The sequence below is a fragment of the Lacerta agilis genome, chromosome 8 (assembly GCF_009819535.1).
Source record: "Lacerta agilis isolate rLacAgi1 chromosome 8, rLacAgi1.pri, whole genome shotgun sequence".
NCBI classification, from domain to species: domain Eukaryota; kingdom Metazoa; phylum Chordata; class Lepidosauria; order Squamata; family Lacertidae; genus Lacerta; species Lacerta agilis.
Window position 1 is genome coordinate 41,494,895 of NC_046319.1, and position 20,786 is coordinate 41,515,680.

General features: G+C 43.0%; 1 protein-coding gene across 2 annotated transcripts; it reads left to right on the forward strand.

Moving 5' to 3' along the window:
* Positions 1–952: 952 nt before the first annotated feature.
* Positions 953–18,903, forward strand: TK2 (thymidine kinase 2). 2 transcript variants are annotated; one of them, XM_033157152.1, is made up of 10 exons: positions 959–1,201; positions 6,121–6,158; positions 8,391–8,465; positions 9,859–9,912; positions 11,080–11,169; positions 11,904–11,977; positions 14,491–14,579; positions 16,849–16,928; positions 18,362–18,442; positions 18,740–18,903. In XM_033157152.1, exons 1-10 carry the CDS (start codon positions 1,027–1,029, stop codon positions 18,836–18,838), a joined length of 855 nt encoding a protein of 284 aa, XP_033013043.1. In that variant the 5' UTR covers positions 959–1,026; the 3' UTR covers positions 18,839–18,903. The 2 variants fall into 2 exon arrangements, with proteins under 2 accessions (XP_033013044.1, XP_033013043.1); XM_033157153.1 differs by lacking the exon at positions 18,362–18,442 and having other exon boundaries at positions 953–1,201.
* The last annotated feature ends 1,883 nt before the right edge of the window (positions 18,904–20,786 follow it).

A 20,786-nucleotide genomic window follows, 5' to 3' on the forward strand; every position in this document is an offset into this window, starting at 1 on the left:
TATTGATCAGAGCGACTAACAAAACACACTAACCTTTCGAAAGCAAAATCGATCAGCTTCCGCCCTTTCTGTCTCTTCTGATGTCTGAATCAAAGGATGGGGTTTTGGCGGAAGCCAAAAGGTTTTGCCTTAAAACTTGGACACACACAAAAAACCATTCATGTTCAATTATACCTGGAGATATCTTAGAAGAGGAACATCAGGGTTTATTTTGCCACAAAACTATTATAACAATGCTTTTTTGCTGGCGTAATAATCCCAAATACAGTACTCAGCGCTAACTAAAAAGCACACCTGACCAAAAGCACCTTCGAGTCTCTTTCTTGATATCTGCGTACACGTGTGTGGTTGCGTACATTTAAAGTACATGGTTTTCCCACCAAAGAATCCTGGGAACTTTAGTTCCCCCCCAAACTACAATTCTCAGCACCCTTCACAAACGACAGTTGCCACGATTCTTGGGGGTAAAGCCACGTCCTTTAAATGTACGAAGAAAAAGTTTCACGCTCGGGGCTGGTAATGTTTGAAGTGGTGCTTGTATGCTCAGAGTATCCATTCAGTGTTATAAATACATAAGTTTACGTTGCATTCCACATTCAACCGCATAAGTCCACAACATATGGGTACAAATTCCAGCGTGGAGAGGGGGATCCTCTTGTTCACTCTGGGCACCAAGTGACAGCAAGAGTCTGCTCGATGGGGCGGCTTACTCGCAGGGAGGCGTACACCATCGCTTGAAAAGTGCAGATGGTGTCAAATGGAACACCTCCTCCCCGAAACAACAACAATAACAACCCCCGACACGAACAGCTTAGATCGCGATGGTGAACAAGCCCTGCCGCGCCTTTAAGATTCCCGCTTTGCAAATGCTTCGCTTGCCGCCAGGAGCAGGCGGAGGCACCACGGTCTTGCACAGGAAGTAGACGGTCTGTAGCGGCAAGAGAGGCGGAAGGAAGCGGGCGCCGCATAGCTTGGCTTTGCACAGCTAGCATCATCCTGCGAGAGAGCTGCCTCCGGACATGGGCGATGTGGTTGTTGCAATCGCTCTGCCGCCCGCCCCTTCTGGGTTCCCGGTGCGCGCGAGGGATTCGGCCCGCCTGCGGCTTTTGCAGCTGGAAGGGCAGGCCCGCAAAGCCTGAGCCGCTTCTGCAAAGAGATCGCCGCTCCCGGTGCATGACTGGATCTTCTCGAGACGCTTCCTGTAGGTCTGCTCCATCCTCCTAATTTGGTCCCCTGCATGCCTAATCAATATTCTTAAAACCCCCCCCCCCAAAAAAAAATTTAAAATCCGATGACGCTGGTCTTTTTCCATCAGAAACCTTCCTTTGTTGGTTTGGAAGATGCAAAACAGAGTCTGTGGTTCTTGTGCGCTCAAGTAGTTACTAAGCACAGTGAGCGAGTGCACACTTTTAGGATCGTGCTGTTATAATGTTTTAGCACGTGGATTTGAATTGGTGCCTGGGCTATTGTAGATACATGCCACAACCTGTATGTAAAGCTGGGAAGAAGCTCTGTTGAATTCAAATGAGTTTTATTTCTGATTCTGCAGTAATGTGTAATGGTTATCTTTGGTTCTGCTTCTTCGAATACTTGCAGTTTCTCCCTCCGTGTGTTATGTGTGAAGTATTAATAACACACAGACTCAAAATGAGTCAAGGACCTGGGTTATGCATACACACACTCCTTAGAGGATTTATTTACAATTAAGCAGGATACAAATTCTGTTATATATAGAGAGATAGAAGTTAGTGATATTTCTCAACTTCCCTTTGTACAGATAAAAAAACACAGTGGTTATACCATTTTAGTTTCTATTCTGGCTGTGCATATAAATGATGGTGACTTGAAAAAAATGAGGAAGCTTCTTTATAAACTACTCGGGTCATGATGCACAAATGTAATAACTAAAATCCTTTGGTCAAAAGAAAGAAAGAAAAGTAATATACACAGATATAGGTATCTGCTGAATGGATAATTATTCTTATTCACAAGTTGGATGTGCAACAAATTATTGCATCGTGAGATGCTTCTGATAAAGTATTTGAAGCACTCTTACTTAATACTGCCCTGTTATAGATTTCTGCAGGAAAGTATTCACTACCCATTTCCCCCCATGGAGGATGTAGGGTGAAATGGAGGAAAATGGGTAGACATCATTAGGAGATTGGCATACCGGTACATCTTTGGAAGCAGTTTTCCAAAATATCTGCCTTCTCTCCCCATTAGCACCTTATATACCGGTAGATGGAGGGGCAGAGAACAGGCAGAGAGGAGATATATAGTTATGCTTGATTCCAATCTATCTATTGGACTATTTACACACATTACAGTATTTTAAGGCACATGTTAGTAATAGGGGATGGAGCCCACTAAACCATTTATCAGCAGGTAAATTTATCTCTCATATCTAAGCCTGCTACTGTAGCTTCTGGAGTGGAGTGCTGCTGGAGGCCTCCCTCATTCCTTGGCTGTAAACCTGCTCTGGAATTTGCTTTTGTGAAGACCAGCCCTTCTTCACTGTCCTCTCTGGCATCTGCTCTTAAGCAGATTACTCAAGCTAATTTTGTCCCCTTAAGATTGACACAGGAGGATTGCACAGAACAGTACTGGCTTTTGTGAATATTCTGGCTTTGACATGTATGAGAAGGTCCCAAAAGTTGTTGCTATGCCAGCACTCGACTTTCCCCAACCAGGACCTTGGGAACTGTAGTGTTCTGACTGTGCTGATACTTTTTCCTGGCGGTGTTTCAGAAATTTCAACCCATTTTCACACTTAGGAATGTGGGTTTAGCCACAGCTCCTGGGGAGCATGGTTGAGCTCCATGACAAGTGGTGCTCATTTATCTTTCTGCTGTAATTAGGCCTGCAGTACAGTCCTCTCATGGGCCTCTCATCACCAGAGAATGCACATGGAAAATAACTAGGCCTGAATTATTGTCCCTGCCCCCTGCTATCTCCCTGTAAATGGAAAGTTAAACAGTGGAGATGCAGCTCTGACAAAGGACTGTTCTGTGTGTGTTAGGAAGAGCTCTGCTAAATCACCCCAAAGGCCTGTATTCCTAGTGAAGAATCTTGTTCCTCAAAGTGGCCCACCAGATACCTCCTCGAAGCCCACAAACATGGGCAAATAACCCTCTCTCACAGCCATTCACCAGCAAGTAGTGTTTGGAGGCATTTTGCTTTGGAACATAGAGGTTTTATTTAGCCATCAAGAGTGTTCACCTCTCTCTCTGTGTTTGAATAATCTATTGTTTAGCAACTTGACTTTGCTTTAGTCTGTGACATCGATAATGCCTTGTGGTAGTGTTCTTCTTCTATGATGTGAGTCTTTTTCCTGTTGTTAGCAGTATACATAGTGTTGCCTCTACCACATCCTTCCTGTGCTGCAAGCTGTGTCTCTCAACACCTGATATGTGGAGGGCCTTGCACTGTGCAGCTGAATGTGTTGCGCCTGCACTCCTAGCAGCATTGCATTGGCACAAGAGCTCTTGCAGCAGACCATACCTGCTTTTCTCCTTGCACAAAAGACCTGAATTGAAAGACCTAAGTCCTTATATGTGATGTTTTCTGACCAGTGAGACATACTGGCTGCTCACTACTTCTAGCATGGCAATGCATAACATAAGCTGAATGAACTGTTTCAAGTGGGACCTTCAGCAAAATGTTGCAGTGTGGAATGCTTCTGTTGAAGATACTTCATTCCCATCTAGTTATTTGTTTCTACTCCCCAACTGTTAGCTTTCTGTGGCCTTTGAGCATACTCAGCCCCCACTTAATTGTTCTAGATGTTCCTGCGTTTAGGATGTGCCCCCCCATATTTTGTACATACTACTGCAAACCAAGGCTACTGCATGGTGCTGCATTGGTTCCGTGTGCAATGGCACTCTCGGTAATAGAATGAATGATTTTAATTGTCTTGTTTATTACATTTTTGTCCTGACTCTTTCATCCAATGAGCTCAAGGTGTATATGATTCTTTTTTTGCATTTTGTTCTTACAACCCTGTCAGTTAGGTTAAGCTGAGAGAGATGCACCTCATCTACACTAAACATTTAAAGCACTACGATGCTATTTTTTTTTTAAATAAGATTTTATTGATTTTCCATATAAACAAACAGAAAAACAATACACAAATACACAAATGCAACATACAATTTTTTAACAAACCTAAACATACAACATCTATATCAAAACATCTACCTCCCTTTACTTTTTGCAAATAAAAGGAATTCTTATTCCAGATCTTCTATAAAAGACTTCCCCCGTTTTCTCTCCTTTGCCTTCATTACTAATATACTTTGATAACATCCATTTTTAACTTTAAAATCCATTATCCACCTCCACTATTGTTTAAATATTCCAATAAATTTCTTTATCTTAAAAATCCTTCAGATATCATTTCTATAGTTCAAAATCATTAAAACTTAACATCTTATAATATAACATAATAATTCTTAAATCAAATCTTAAGTTTTCCTTGTTTAAACTGCTGCTGATAAACAAACACATATCTCTCCACTAGTTCAAAATCATAAAGTCTTAACACGCTGTCTTCAGGGTACCATAAATCCATCCTGTTTATACTTCTAACATTTTCACCCTATCCCCCTTCTAACCATTTTCCTGAACCCTCCCAGGCTCACCCACCAGTCGTCTTTGCATCTCCCTCCATCATTTTTATTTAGTGCCAGCTCATAGTTCATAAACTTCCCCCCTGGGAGCTTCGGGGAACACCAACTCTCATCTTCCAGCAATTCCACTTCATAGTCCACATTATCTTCCGCTTGTGCCTTTAAAAATCTTCTCACCTTTCTTTCAGCCAAAGTATCAGCCCTGTGTCTCTCACTCCACCCGGGCTTTCCGTCTCCTTGGGGTTGCACAGTCTCTTTGTTGCAAATCTCCATTATTCCCTGCAGTTCCCTGGCGAAGTTTACTTCCAGTTTATCAAAGTCCTCCCAAAGCTGACTGTTTTCTCTTGATCCATAAAACATTTCTTTGAGGTTCAATCTTATCCAATCCATTTTCTGATTCATCAATTCAAGATTTAAAAGAATTGTCTTTTGTTCCTGGGTGGTGCCCGGATCTAAAACCAGTTTGAAAACGAAAGCGAGCATGGTCGAAGGAGGTAAAGGGTATCAAGTGTCAGTAATTTTCCATCCTCGACTGCTAGTTTCTCAGCGCCATTTTCCCCTGAGGCAGAGTGCCAAGAAAGACCCAGAAGTCACAAAAGAGATATTTCCATAGTCTTCAATCCCCTCGCAGGGACTTAATCCGTCTCAACTATCACAGTACTTCAAAGCAACATTGTAATTAGCAATGCAGCTGCAGCTTCTTAAGACTTAGTTATCTTCTCTGCACAACAAAGGGAAGGGACGGGCTTCCTTTTGACATCCCTCCCGGTTGCCAATTGTTAAATTGTAATCCAATTAATTCCGTACTTACTGCAGCCAGGATTTTTTCTTTTTTTCTTTAAATTGACAGGAAATGCTTGGTGCTCGAGTCTGGCGAAATCGCTGCTTTGATCTCCGGGGGGGGGGCATCCGTCTCTTCAGTCCCGTGTCGGAGCTCCGCTCACTTGATTTCCCCCCCTTACGAGGGTCAATCAAGAGCAGAGACGGCACGTCTGGGACCCACGAGACCACGGTCCACGGGACGCTCTTCCCGTGGCTTTAAGGGGCCCTTGGCGCAGGCAAGGAAGCCCCTAGAACCCCTCGGAGAGCCGGAGCTGTTCAGCTCCCGTCCGCCATCAACCGGCACCAAACAGGAAGTCACTACGATGCTATTTTAAACAGTCATGGCTTCCCCCAAAGAATTCTGGGAACTGTCGTTTGTTAAGTGAGCTGAGCTTTGTTGGGAGATCCCTATTTCCCCTCACAGAGCTACAATTCACAGAGTGGTGTATCATTCCCTCTTCCCAGAGAACTCAATTAATTTTAGCTCTCTGACCAGAATAGGGGGTTTCACGGCAACTCCCAGGAACCTTAAGAAGCTACAGTTCCCGTGATTCTTTGGGGGAAGCCATACTGTTAAAAGTGGTATGATAGCCCTTTAAATGTATGGTGTGTATGTGGCCTTATTGTCAAGGTTAATTTTCTAACTAGTAGTTTGTTTGTTCTTTAGATAAACACATGGAAAATGGAGGACGGAAGAAGACAGTTGTAAGTACAGTATGAGGCTTCCCATTCCCCCCAATAAAGGCAATGTTATTGATATTTGAGATACAGTAGTTGTAAAATGCGTAGAAAGACACACTTGAATACAGAAGTACTAGTTTAGCTTTTAATACCTTCAGTCATAAGGGATGGAAATAATTGTACTCTGTTGTTGTTGTTGTTGTTGATTAATTCTTATTAAATGACTGGACAAATACTATGAAGGCATTTCGCCAAAAGGAACTTTTGAAATAGATGCTGGCAGCTGCCCGGATCTCTATAGCACAACAGTGGAAATCGTTTTAAAAAATCTGACTACTATATATCCTTATGGTATAAAAATCTCTGGAATTTAGTTATTGCAGGAAAAAATAACACATAAGTTACGACTCTCTAGGGGAAAGAAATATCCTGATCATTTCTACTCAGTATGGTGAGATTTTATTTCAGATAGTTTAGTTTCAGATTTACAGGTATCTCTCCGCAGGCGTGCCTAGAGAAATACAGATGTTGTCATTTTAAGTAGGGTGTAATTATTTAACATAGGTTTGTATGCTGTGCCTTTAGCTGGATATATTATTGAGTTTTTGTTATCGTTTTTCTCCGTGTTTCTATAATAATTCAAAAACTAATTTATTTATTTTTTAAAAAACCCAAATCACTTCCTCTGAAGCATCTCAGAAGTGATTCCACAATACAATAAAAAACATATAAAAACAATTGCAGGTATACAAACTCTTAACAATACAGATACTGGTTGGGATAAAAATCTCCACCTAGGGGACTTCTTGGAAGATTTGTTGAAAGTCTTCAACAGGTGCTGAAAAGACAGTAGAGGCAGCAGCTGTCTGATATGTTATGGGAGTGTTTTGAAAAGGTTTAATTGCTCCACATGTATGAATGCACACTAAAAATCAAGTATAAAGTGGGATAGTATAGTTATCTCCATTTTACAGCTGGGGTGACAGAGGTGGTGAGAGAGCGTGGCTTGTGTTAGGCACTCAGTGCAGGCCCTGAACTGGGACTCAGACCCTACCTATTGACCGCATCCCTTCCTATATTATATTTGATGCATTATGGAAGAACATACAAAATACTCAACTATCCTTTTACCACAGACTTCAGTGTAAAAAAAAAAATCCTTGTGAAACAAACAGTACTGTACATGTGCAAAAGATTGCAGGATTGCGAGCCTGGTGTGGGAGAGCAAAATTGCTGATTTTCACTGCTCTAGTTCCAAGATGGCACAGCAGAATGACCTGGGATTAGGTCCAGTGCTGGTGGCTGAATTGGTTTTTAGGATGCAGTGGCTCCTTGGTCTGCCCAGGTCTTGCCTCTCTCTCTGACTCTGAAACACCCCATTTCAAGGAGCCATGCTGGTTACTGGCAGCAAAGTTTCTGCTGGTGGTAGCTTCTACCCTATCCACAATATCATTGGGTGCAGAGAAATCTCTTCCACATCCTAAGCCCCACTCCAGTGCAGTGGATCAGGGATTAAGATTGCTCTCCCTTGCTCATCATGGCCTTCAGAAAACCAAACAGTGCATTTTCCATTTGCAACACGTGCAGCTGTAAAACACTTGTGAAATATACATTCAGAAGAGGAGAGAAGTTAAAGCAAAAACACGGAAGTGACTTGTTAGTCTTTTTTAACTCTAAAAAAGTAACTTGTGGATGCCAAGGTATGTACAGGTGAAACTCGAAAAATTAGAATATCGTGGAAAAGTCCATTTATGTAAGCAATTGTTTTCATCAGCTACTGGAGTTTAATATATGAGATAGACTCATGACATGCAAAGTGAGATATGTCAAGCCTTTGTTTGTTATAATTGTGATGATTATGGCATGCAGCTGATGAAAACCCCAAAGTTGAAATTGTTAATTTGGGGTTCTCATCAGCTGTACGCCATAATCATCACAATTAAAACAAATAAAGGCTTGACATATCTCGCTTTGCATGTCATGAGTCTATCTCACATATTAGTTTCACCTTTTAAGTTGAATTACTGAAAGAAATGAACCTTTCCTCGATATTCTAATTTTTCGAGTTTCACAGAAAGTGTAGAATTCTCAGAGGTGAGAAGTTTACTTTTGCACCATTGTTCACATTCTCCTTAGGGGAGGAATGCATTTCTCGGCTTTTCCTCCACAAAGTTTTGAGCAGCACTTCTGTTTGCAAGTCTTTTGTTTGCTGACATTTAGTATCGTGTATTGTGTCCCCCCCCCTTCTCCTACTAGATCTGCATCGAGGGGAATATTGCAAGCGGGAAGACAACATGCCTGGATTATTTTGCCAAAAATACCAGCATTGAGGTGATGCTTTTTGAGATTTCACACAAGTTTTCTGATGACGTTTGATCTTAGGTCGCATCTGCACCATGCATTTGAAGAACATCGAAAGCAGATGGCTTGCTTCAAAGAATCCTGGGAATTGTCATTTAAAAGTGCTGGGAATTGTTGCTCTGTGAGAGGTAAACTACAATCCCCAGGATTCTTTAGGGGCAAACATTGTACTTTATGGTATGTATGACCCAAGAAGGAAGCCCTGATAAGTTTCTTTGAGTTAAGCATGCTTAGGATTTGGTTTCAGATTTATCCCTTAAATTTCTTTGCATTCATTCATTCATTCATTCATTCATAAATAAATAAAATGTTGGTGATTGCCAGTAGATGGGAACTGGTTTTCCTGGAAAGCTACACAGAGCAGGGACTAAAATTGCCTTCCTCTGCACCGACGCAGCCTCTAGGCTAGCAAGTGAAATAGGCTTGCTAGTTGTCACCTAACACAGGGGTACACCCCCCCCAAACATCCATAATCTGCTGCAAATGGAGTGCAAACACAGGATCTCTTATCACATCTGAATTATGCTTTAATTGTTGAGTGTCTTGCAGAAGCAGCCCTTAAGTGGCTGTGTGTAGCTTGGAGAAGAGAAGACTGAAGCTGGGACATGACAGTACTCTTCAGTTTTTTTTTTGTTTATTTGAACCATTTATATGCTGCTTCTACAATAGCCTCTAAGTGGATTACAAGATACGATACAAAAAAATACAATCCATTAAAACCATAAAGTCAAACATTAATTACAATGTCTGCTGGAATAAAAATGTCTTCAGGAGGTGCCAGAAGTTCACCAGAAGGGAGTTCCACCAGTACTAAATGCATGGCTCCTGGTGCATCCAAGCCAGGCATCTGAACCATGGGGGAACACCAACAGTGACTCACCCCAATCTCCAGAAAGTACAGCCCCTGGAAGGGCTGCTGAATTAAAGAGGGAAGAGACTGTCTGAAATGAGAGGACTAGATATAATGAGCGTAGGTTACAGGAGGTTAGATTTTTGATTGAAGCTTTGTGATGGTAACAGCTGTTTGAGAATGGAACCAGTTACCCAGCAGTGGGTTCACTTCAGACTGAATAGCCCCTGGATTTCCAGCATCAAGCAGGCAGTTGGATTAAATAGCCTACAATGACCTTGCCAACTCTGTGATTGAATTAGGAATTTGGGGGAAAGGCTGTAGCTCAGTGATACAGTGCCTGTCACTCAAAGCATGAGATCAAGTACAACCCCTGCGAAAAATGCTCCCATTATTAAAGCAAGTCACCCAAACCAGCTAAAACTGAAGGCAGCATCACAAAAGAAAGAGCCAGAGCTATTAACAAATTAAGCAAGAACCAATTTTTTTATTATTCTTTTTTTTCATACTTAGGTGTTGACTGAACCAGTATCTAAATGGAGGGACGTTCGTGGTCATAACCCTCTGGTAAGTTATCTAATAGTAATGATAATACCAAAATAATGAGTTACTGTTGTTTTGTAGACATAGTTCTGTTGTTTGAACATAATGTGGATTACAGTGGTGATTTGAAACAAAAATAAAGTGCAGCTGTGATCCTGCTCTCATAATGCTGCTGCCTCAGCTACTTGGTTTAGGAATGAAAATTTTGAATAAATAACATCCCTTAATTCCAGTTACAGGTAGGTAGCCATGTTGGTCTGCCATAGTCAAAACAAAATAAAAAATAAAAAAAATCCTTCCAGTAGCACCTCAGAGACCAACTAAGTTTGTTCTTGGTAGGAGCTTTCATGTGCATGCACACTTCTTCAGATACTGAAGAAGTGTGCATGCACACAAAAGCTCATACCAAGAACAAACTTAGTTGGTCTCTAAGGTGCTACTGGAAGGATTTTTTTTATCCCTTGTTGCCCAACTAAACAAAATGACCGTGCCATTGCTTCATCTCCTGGAGCTGCTAGTAAATATAATCCATTTGACAAGGAGATCATAAAAGGTATTATGGAGTATGATATGCCATATGTGCCTAAGGTTGCCCTACTTGGTTATCTGGGGAAAAAAAACCCTGCTTTGCATGCACAAAGTCTCAGGTTCAGTCCTGAGAATCTCCAGAAAGGAGTTGGAGAGACCCTGTCTGAAATCCTGAAGGGCCAATAGCAGCTGACAATACTGAACTTGATGGACCAGTCGTCTCACTCTGTATACAGCAGCTTCCTATATTCCTATGACTTGGAGCTCATTACAATCAGACATGCCTCATTGGGAATCTTCAAGAGCTCTTCCCGTATTGCATTGTTATGGATGGATCAAGATGGTTGCTATTCTGCCCTGCCTCCTGAGCTCCTTTGGGAGGGAGGCCTGGAATATAAATTTAATGAATAAATAATAAACAAAGAACTCTTTTATTTTACGGACTGTAAGAGAGCAAAGGAATCGCAAGAAATAGATCTATCCAGAAACGGAGTTTACTTGTAAATCACTGAAATAATAATTTCCAAGGCAATATGTATATATATCTCCAAGCTTTATTTTCTGTCACTTTATTTTGTGATAATGCCGCCAGACATTATTCTAATAACTATGAAAATGCAATAAAAATAGTGAGGAAAGAAATGCCGCTTCTCCTTCTTTCAGGGCTTAATGTACCAAGACGCATCCCGCTGGGGGATAACGTTACAGACTTACGTGCAGCTGACTATGTTGGACCAGCATATAAAGCCAATGGTAGGTTTTGGAACTACATTTGTTTCTTTTAACACTAGACCAGGAGTGGGAAACCTTTGGGCTCTGGGACTGAATGCGGATCTCAAGACCTCTTGCTTTGCCTCTTGCTGGTCCTGCTCTGTGCCTTCCTTGAGAGCTTTTGCCTGGCTGGAATGTGTCCTTGAACTGGTGGAAACGGTTCTTGCTTGCCTGGATGGAATGATGCGTAGGAGTGTAAAAACACCTGGTTTTTGCCTGGCTGGAATGCAGCCTACTGTGCTAAGGTCAGAAATTGGTCAGGAAGGACAGAAATCCAAACAAACATATTGTTCTAAATCCCCATTTTTGGGGGGCCTGGCTGATCTCCTTTGGAACGGCATTCCGTAAGGTGGGTGCCACCAATAAAAAGGCCCTGCTCCTGGTAATGCCTTGTGGCATTTGGAACAAGATCTCATATGATATCATGTAGGAAGAAATATATGGAAGGAGGTCCTTAAAGTTCCTAGGTACCAAGTCAGTTAAAAAATAGAAGTATTGGCTGGTTTTAAATAGTTATAGCATGCTTCTTGATCTTGTTCCTGATAAAGCTGTTTTTCATGAATCTATGACACTTCCCCCCCCCCCAATAGTATTTTATAATGGCTTTCGTAATCCGTTTCCTGTTACAGTTTCTGTATCAATACTGTGTGGATGCCCTCCCTTGCGACAGGGGGAAGGAAACGGCTAAATGACTCTTGAAATCTCTCAATTTGCAGATTTCACCCATTAGAATGATGGAGAGGTCAATCCACAGCGCCAAATACATTTTTGTAGAAAACCTTTACCGAAGGTACAGTACCCATTTTTTTTTTAAATAAAAAAAATCTTGGCTTGTGTTTACATTTTGAAATGTTAGAACCATGCTTTTAGCTTATTCTCTTGCATTGGATATCTGAAATTTTGCTGTATTGTGTTAACCACTTCGATCCAGCATGGTGTGTTCTTTATTTGCTGATGCAGATGCCAATTAAAGGTTAAGGTGGAAGCCTGCTCCTTTTTATGTTCTTGATATTCAAGATTAATGTCATGTACAAAATAGATTCTGAATATTTCTGATGTTCAGGCATGATTGCTGTGGCTTCATGCAGCCAAAATGATACCACCCACCTATGTGGAGAAGGCTGTGGCAGCTTCAGGGAAATGGCAAGGTTTGCAGAGGTTCATACCAAAACTTTTTCAGAAAAATCCTTTAGGGCATAATTTCTCCCCCCCCCCTGCTCCCCAGCCCAATGAGAGCTCAATAGTTTCAGTGGCTACTGAATGACTATTGGGGGTGGGGTGGGGAATCAGAAAACAGGATGGGGGGAATTGAGTAAAATGGAGGAAGGCATGATTGGCTAGAAGCCTTAGAAAGGAAGCACTCCACGCTGCAGCATTTTGTTGCAGGTCCCACTAGTGTATTCTGAATAAGGGTACCCCGATGCAAGAACATGTGCTTCTCAGTTGGAGCCTGCCGCCCACAGTGGCTGCAAATGACATGCAAATTTGTGTCAGTTCCTTGTGCCAAAATGTGCATGCTAGCTGCTCCTGCTGCCACACTATCATGTGAGACTCTGTGCTGAACAGGAATTTCTATTCCTGCTTGAAAAGACCCCAGAATTGAATGCATTTCTTTGGAAGGGGTAAAGGCACCTGCCTGTTAATCCACAAGGTGGCATCTGTGCTACATAGTCTCTTTGCCGATTTTCTGAAACGTGCTGGTTTTATTATGCAAAAATAAATCGGAAAAGTTTGGTGTTCGTCCACGGTCTGTTGTGGGGTGGGGGTGGGGGAATAACACTTGCTATTTCGTTTGCATGTTAAAACATTCATTTGCATTGCTTTTTATATATTGGGCAGAACACGCAAGCCTGCTGACAATCTTGTGTGAGCTTAGAGCCTGCACATATTATTACTGTTTTCAAAATTGCCTTAAGAGAGTTGGCAGGGCTTGCTCTACTGTTAGGCAAAGCAATGCAGCTGCCTCAGGTAGCAGTTGCCAAGGGGCAGGCAACAACCGTAAGATGTCGGAGAACAATGTTGTGAATGCCACACAGGCTTTGTTGTACCTCATAAACTAGCCTACTGCCCTTGGGTGCAGTGGATGTGCTCTCCTATCATCAGAAAGATTTAACTACCTGTCCCTTTGGCTTGTGAACATTGATTTTAAGGGGATGGGGAGAGAGTTTGTGCTATCTTGTCTGCCTCAGGCAGCAAAATGGTCTTGAACTGAGGAATGGCCTGTTTAGCTTGTGTGTGTTTAACTTCAGGAAAGAAGTAATGGATTTGTTGGATTCAGTGCATCAGGCTGCAATGCAGAAAACCTAATGTGTTCTAATCTTCCTTTATGCTTGATTCAGAAGCTGCAGGTAATGCAGAATGCTGCAGTACGATAGCTGACAGGAGTGAAACCCTCTCAGTACCTGTGCTCAGAGACCTGCACTGGTGCCTAGTTTGCTAGCAGGGCAAGGTCAAGCCCTTAACAGCTTGGGACCAACTTACCTGAGAGGTTGCTTTACCCCATATATGCCCACTTGGCTTCCTTTGATCTGTGGAACTGGCAGTGTTGCAGGTGCCATGGAATACTTGTTCTGCATTTGTAAGAACTTAACCTTTTCACGTGGCAGAACCCACCCTTTGAAACTCCCTGCCTATTGACATCAGATTTGGCACCAGCTAAAAACATTTTTGTTTAGACAAGGCTACCTAGATGCGTAGAATATTGATGTGTTTTAATCTGTGTTTAGCTTATCACTTATTTTAATTATTGTTTGGTATAGCTGTTTTTACTGATAATTTTGTTGTTTTACCCTTTTTGTAAACCTCTTTGTTTGTCTGGTTTTTTTTTAAAAAAAACTATCGAATGATAAATATGTTTTATGAAATGAAATAAACAGTGAAAATGCTTGGTTGGCTTTTGAAAGGGATAGAGGATGACTTAAACTGAAGAGGATAAAAACCCTAAAATTCCTCAACACCACCCCCATTTGTGGATTTTTAAACACAAATTGTGTATAGTTGCAGATAATATTGTTTTCAGACCTGTTTGAAATCAATCCAGTGAATGTGTTTGATACACCAGTCAGCTTGTACAGTATAGAAATATTTTGGCTCATTTGTGATTTGGTTAGAAGTCATTGCTGGTTTACAGTGAGGGTTTCCAAGGAGACAGATGCAAATTTTGTGTGTGTGTGTGTGTTGCCTCAGGATTGCACCATCTGTTGTATAGCAGAGAAAGCTCTCTTGGAAAATATTTTTTATTTAAGTTGCACAGCTCTGTACACTTCCTCAGATATATCCATATTATGTGTTTCTTATTTACAGTGGGAGAATGCCGGAGGTGGATTATGCGGTATTGACAGAATGGTTTGAGTGGATCATAAAGAACATGGATGTTTCAGTTGATCTGATAGGTAAAGTGCATATGCTTTGGTAGACCCCCCCTCCCATTGCTTTCTTTACCTCTAGGTTGCTAGTTGAGCTGGCCAGATGTGGTAGCATTTTAGGCTTACCTTCTGCCACCAACCGCCCTGTGGGAAGGATTCTTAGAGCGAGAGAAGGGCACAGGTAAAGGCCACCTCTAAGCCTCCTCCACCTGGACCTTCCTCTCATCCCACCAGGATCCCTGGGGGGGGGGGGGGAGAGGGAGGGAGGGAGGGAGGGGGAAGAAGACATTAGTGCCTGATCCAGGTGAACTCTCCCTTCCCTCCCCAGCTGCCCTGTGAGAAGCATTCTGACATTTTACATATTGATCTTACTCTGTTTGTGTTTGTTTAAAATATAGTTTAATGCTACAGTACTTGTAAACTGCTTTCGAAGCATCTGTATTCTTGACGTTCTCCAGATTTGTAAACCACTGAAAAGCCTATTTAGACATTGAGTGATATATAAGTTAATAAATAATAATACAGGTGACTCTAAACTTGCGCTGGGGTTATGTTCTAGGGCAGTGATGGCGAACCTTTTTGAGCCCGAGTGCCCAAACTGCAGCGGAAAACCAACTTTTTTATTTCAAAGTGCCAACACTGCAATTAAATGGCCTTAAGTTCACTTATTTCACTGGGGTTGCTCTGAGGAAATAATATACATACCAGTACAACCCTTCATTTGTTCTTTGAATCTTTCTCAACCTATTATTCATAGCCAGATCGATAGAAGGTTATGGGCAGCAGGTTCAAAGAGTTATTTTATTTTGGGTACACTGAATAAAATTTCGCCCATGACTGTGCGGGTGTGTGTAAATACATAAGCAATCAATCTGCGGAATGTGATACAGGCGAAGCTGCCTTGATGCATGTAATTTACCTTTAAGGAAGTAGAGCAGGGGGGAGGGGGAGGAAGGGAAGAGAAGATAGAGAGAAAGACTTTTGAGAGTTAGTTCTCCCTGCATGAACTCCGGTGTTATTCGCCGCCCTCCTCTCCGCATCTGCATACAACTTTGCAGAGGGAGGAGACGGACCGTTCCCAGAAAACGGAACGCAGGAAAGGGCCAGTGGGTTTTTTATTTATTATGTGTGGGGGTTTTGTTTTTGTTTTGCAAAAACTGGGCAAAGGGAGGAACCATAGCGGTTGCATCCCAAACCTTCCCAAATGCAGCTCCTGCCCTTTCTTTGAGAAGTTTGACTTCCTCCTTACCGGAGAGCGCTCGGGCAGTCGGAGGAGGTAGCTAAAGAAATGCGAGAGCCGCCACCACAGCAACGGCGCCTCCCAGACTGTGAAGGCAGTTGGGAATAAAAGCCCACCCGGCAGTGCGAGGCGGGAAGCAAACGCCGCTCATCTCCGGCGCAGCTCCGCCTACCCCTGCGCAGGGACGCGCGCCCCTTGGCGGCTTGGGTCTTAGCGAGACTTTTCTTCGCGCCATCCCAAACACCGCTCGGATGGAAGTGGAGGTGGCCGCCTACTCCTCCAATGCACCAACCCTGTGTGCACATGTTTGAGTAAAGAGCTCCACATTTGCCTCCTTCCATCCTTCCTTCCACCCGAACATACATAGCACTGCCATTTTACTTAGGGATGGCATCGCCGGCGGGGCCGCGCGGCTCCCCCCCCCCCCGCTCGCAGCGCTCAAAAGGAGGGCTTCCCCCTCACCCGCCGCCCCTGGCCCAGCCCGCCGCTGCTGTTACCTCGTCGTCGTCGTTGCCTCGCGTCGAATCCTCCGCAGCAGCAGCAGCCAAACACCACAGGCGCCAAGGAGGGAAATTGCTGCTGTCTGCTGCTGCGCCTGCGCTGGCAGGACGCATGAGCAGAGCAGCGCGGCGGCGCCATTTCCCCGCCCCTGGCGTGCCAGCAGAGAGAGCTCTGCGTGCCAGCTGTGGCACGCGTGCCACAGGTTCGCCATCACTGTTCTAGGGGATAGTGCAGAGAGCTAAAATCCCGTTCAGTCAAAATACATTGGGTTCAATGGCAGGTGGGTTTGCCGAAGTCTTTTTTTTCTTCTTGGATGCCTGCCTCCTTTGTAAAAATAAATAAATAAATAAAAATCGCCAAATGTGTAAAGCTGAATGTGCACAAGTTAAACGTGTGTAAGCTGCGAGTTACCTGTACTAGATCTGTAAACAAGATACCGGATAGGTTGGGTGTAGGTTTTTTCCTGAACTCTAAGCCAGAAACATAACTTGTCTCTGAGCCTTCAAGAGCAGGACTGACCATTCAAAACTCTTTTCTTTTTCTTTTAAATGACAGTTTATCTACAGACCTCTCCTGAGACATGTTATGAGAGACTGAAGAGAAGGTGCAGGGAAGAGGAAAAGGTTATTCCTATGGTAAGGGAGTCTTTTAGCATTTTGAAATGAACTCACCCAAAGAGCCTTTAAAGGCTAACCACACCAGAACTTGGCAGGGTGGAAGAATGGAAAGAAAATGAAGCTTTAGTGCAAGGTGTGCGTTCTCTGTGCCGGAGGTATCAGTCTGGAAGTTTTCCCCCCAAGCCTAATGCTCCTGTGATGTTGACAAGATTCCATAACACCCCCTCCCTCAACTTAGCAGTTAAGCTTGGGGGGAAAGACTTCCATTGGATAAAATGAGAGGCTTTCCTCAAGCCAGATTGCTGCATGGGAGAGATCTGTGGGAATGGATGTAACTCTCTCTCTCTCTGTGAATGTGTATCATCATCATCATCATCTCACCCTTCACTCCAAGGGCCTAGGCTGGGCTTCAACATATTAAATTAAAAGACAACATTGAAAATAGTCTAGAAAACATAATAACGAAAACCCACAATCACATAAAATAGGGTGGGTCCTAAAAATATACATCCTGGGTGTCAAAAGGCCAGGGTAAAGAAACGCGTCTTCAGCATCTGCTGAAAACTGTATGATGAAATTGCCAGATGCGCCTCTGTAGGAAGGGAATTCCACAACTTGGGAGCTGCTGTAGAGAATGCCCTCTGTCGGACCACCACCCGTCCCCACCAAGCTGCTGAGTGTGGAGGAACTGTCAAGATGGCTGCCTCTGCGGACTGTAGCACCCAAGAATGCCTGTGATGAAGGAGATGGTATTTCAGATATTTGAGGCCTGAGGCGTTGAGGGCTTTGAACACCAATGCGAGCAACTTGAATTGGGCCTGGAAACAATGAGTGCAGCTGTTTTAAAGCTGAGCTTATATGTAAACTAAAAGGAATCCCAGCCTGTATTCTGGCTGCTGCATTTTGGACCAATTGACATTTCCGAGTTGTCTTCAAGGGGATCCCCACATAGAACACCTTGCAACAAACTAGTCTGGATGTTACCAGAGCATGGAGTACAGTGGCCAGCTTTGAGTGTGCAGGGGAGGGGGGGTTTCCACACTTGCTTGGAGGGAGAATGGATGAGGAGAGGAATACCCATTGCTGGCATGCAGCCCCTAGGAGTCTAACCAGGCTGAAAAAGATTCCCCACCCGTGTCCTAGAGTTTTGTGTCTACTGCATGAGTGGGGGAATTTTTTTCCAGCCTGGAGGCTGCCTTCTTTCATGCGACACCTTCCAGAGGCTGCATACGGAAGTTGGGTGCGGCCAGACAAACACCATTTGTCGGCCTCCATCCAAGAGGATTATTGTAGTTCCAGGGAGATATTCCAGCCTAGAAGGGACGGCGGCACAGAGCAGGACTAGTAAGGAGCATGGCCTTGGCCAAATAAAGGGCCGGATATAAATGCCTGGAGGGCTGCAATTGGTTCCCAGACCTAAGGTTCCTCATATTTTCTCCTTTTTTGGATAGGAATATTTAGCAGCTATTCACCAGCTCTATGAAGAGTGGCTCATTAAACAAACAATCTTCAAAGTTCCTTCCCCGGTTCTTGTAAGTATATATTAATGTGGAGTTTTAAAGCCAACCCCTTCCTCTTTTGGGGTTTAATGCCAGCACACACACCTTGCCCAGCCCAGCTCAGCTGACCTTGCAGGGCTTTTCAAACTTTTGAATGACTCTCCAGGAAGCTGGAGAAAATTTCATTTGATGTCTGCAGTGAGCAGTGGTGTCTGCACTTCCTTAAGTCTTTAAAGCCACCCTAAATGTTAGCATCAATACAATGTTTAATGACACCCCCCCCCCCAGCTTCTGAATGACACACTTCTAATGTTTGGTTTCTTTTCGAAGGTGCTTCAGGCTGACCACGACCTACGGGATATGATGGAAAAATACGAAGAGAATCAGGACCGAATATTAACCCTTTGCACCAGGCAGCATTGTGTATAGAAACAGATTTCCCTTAATGTACAGTGCTTGCTTGTAGAAACTAGTTCTAAGGAGGAGACCTGGGGGGAAAATGTTACATGTGCACCTCATTACATCCTTTCCCTAAATAATAATTATGAGGGGTTTTTTTTTTTGTAGGATGCAATATTGCACAACTCCTTGTAATTTGTAAAGTACCTGTTATGTTGAACTTAGGGAAAAACAGGTTTTGTTATAAACTTCCATCTTCAACTTTAGTTATACACTGACAACTTTCCAAAATGTTGCTGCTATTATAAAGCTATGTCAAAGACTGCTTTCTAAGAAGGCCTCTCTGAAATGTCCATGTATATTCAAATCTTACTCTTACTTCTGTTAAAGGATTTTTTTTTGTGAGTTGGGAAGAAAAACCAAACACTGGGTGGACTTTCACACTTCTTTCCAGTTCCACTGTGGACTGTTGCAATGTCTAGATTAGCTCTAACTATAAGAACCTTGCAAAATTTTGCAAAACCGATCACGTCTCAACTTGGATGTATACGATTTATTTCCCATTTGATATTTCAAGGAGTAGGAAGCTGTGGTGTCACTGCTGGGTTTCCCCCCCTCTTCCCCGTGGCTTTTAAAGGGTCGAGAGAGGGAGTTGCCATCATGCTTTGGTGCTTTTTACCAGCTAGCACTTGGTTGTCAGAGAGGAAAGGAGGAGGGAAGGGCAGGAACTTGTCAATGGCCGGCAAATGGCACCTGCGCTTCTGGCGGAGTTTTGTCAACATTGCCAACCTAGTTTGCAGAACCCTGCTGAATTGAGAGCATTGAGTTCTTGAAGGATGTTACATATAAATATGTCTGAGTAAACTGGGCTGGATCCACACTTAAGGTTCTGTTGATATCAATGTGCAAAGCTAGTCATGACTCATTTAAGTCCCATTGATTTCAATGGGATTTAAGTGCAACTCTTCTGCAGCAGCATCCTAGGCAGATCGATTTAGATGTCACTCCTATTACTGCTGGGCATGTGTGTATAGGATGGCTGCTTTAGTCTAGAGCCAGCCCTGAGGATTTTAAACTTAAAAGCACGTATCTAGGGCACCATTGTGAGCTGGGCTCCACAGGTGTACTGCTTTAAGCTCTTTCGTAAAGATTGGTCGCATGTGTGTTTTAACATGATGACAATAAATGCAGTTTTTTTTAAAAAAATTATATCCTGCCTTCCACCACTGAACTGGGACTCAAGGCAGATTGCAACAATCAAAACAAACACGGATAAAACACAAAACGCTAAAAAACATATAAAATAGTTGAAAAGTAGAATTAAAATGATATAAAAACACATCTAGTAAAAAAACAGCACTGCACTATTAAAAGCCCTTTTCTTAAAAACAGTCAGTTCCTCAGAGCCTGCCGAAATAAAGCTCTTTACCTGCTGGTGGAAGGCAAGAAGGACAGAGCCTGTCTGCTCTCTCTAGGAAAGGAGTTCCAAAATCTGGGAGCAGCCACCGAGAAGGCTGTCTTCTGCATCCTCACCAAATGTGCTAGTTAGGGTGGTGGGACTGTGAGAGTAGGGCCTCCCCTCAGAGATCTCATGAGAGAATGCAGCCCTTCAGAGAGCCTGAGCCTAAACTGCATACTGTGTGCATATCTCCTATACAGATTCTGTCTTTCATTGGCATCCTAAGCCTAGTTGAAATAAGTGTGAGTGTTGGTGCAACTTTAACTACTTCCAGTACAGAATATATCCCACTCAGGACACACACTCCCATTGCATTGAAACAAGAGTATAATTTTGTTAAGTTGCTTGTTTTTTTTTTTAATGTGTATGTTTTTGTCCAGATGGCTACATAATCTGTGTAAACCTTTTCAAGAGTGTTTATGGAAAGTAACTGCAGGGTTTAGAAAACGCAGAGTGTCTCAAAAATATTTTAACATTCCTTCTTCTACTTCATTAAATTTCTGGTGCTGTTTAAAGACA

Coding starts and splice junctions, on each gene's coding strand:
- TK2 (XM_033157152.1), top strand. CDS start 1,027: ATGTGGTTGTTGCAATCGCTCTGCCGCCCGCCCCTTCTGGGTTCCCGG. Junction 11,978..14,490: donor GTAGAAAACCTTTACCGAAG/GTACAGTACCCA, acceptor TCTTATTTACAG/TGGGAGAATGCCGGAGGTGG. Junction 18,443..18,739: donor AAGTTCCTTCCCCGGTTCTT/GTAAGTATATAT, acceptor TTCTTTTCGAAG/GTGCTTCAGGCTGACCACGA.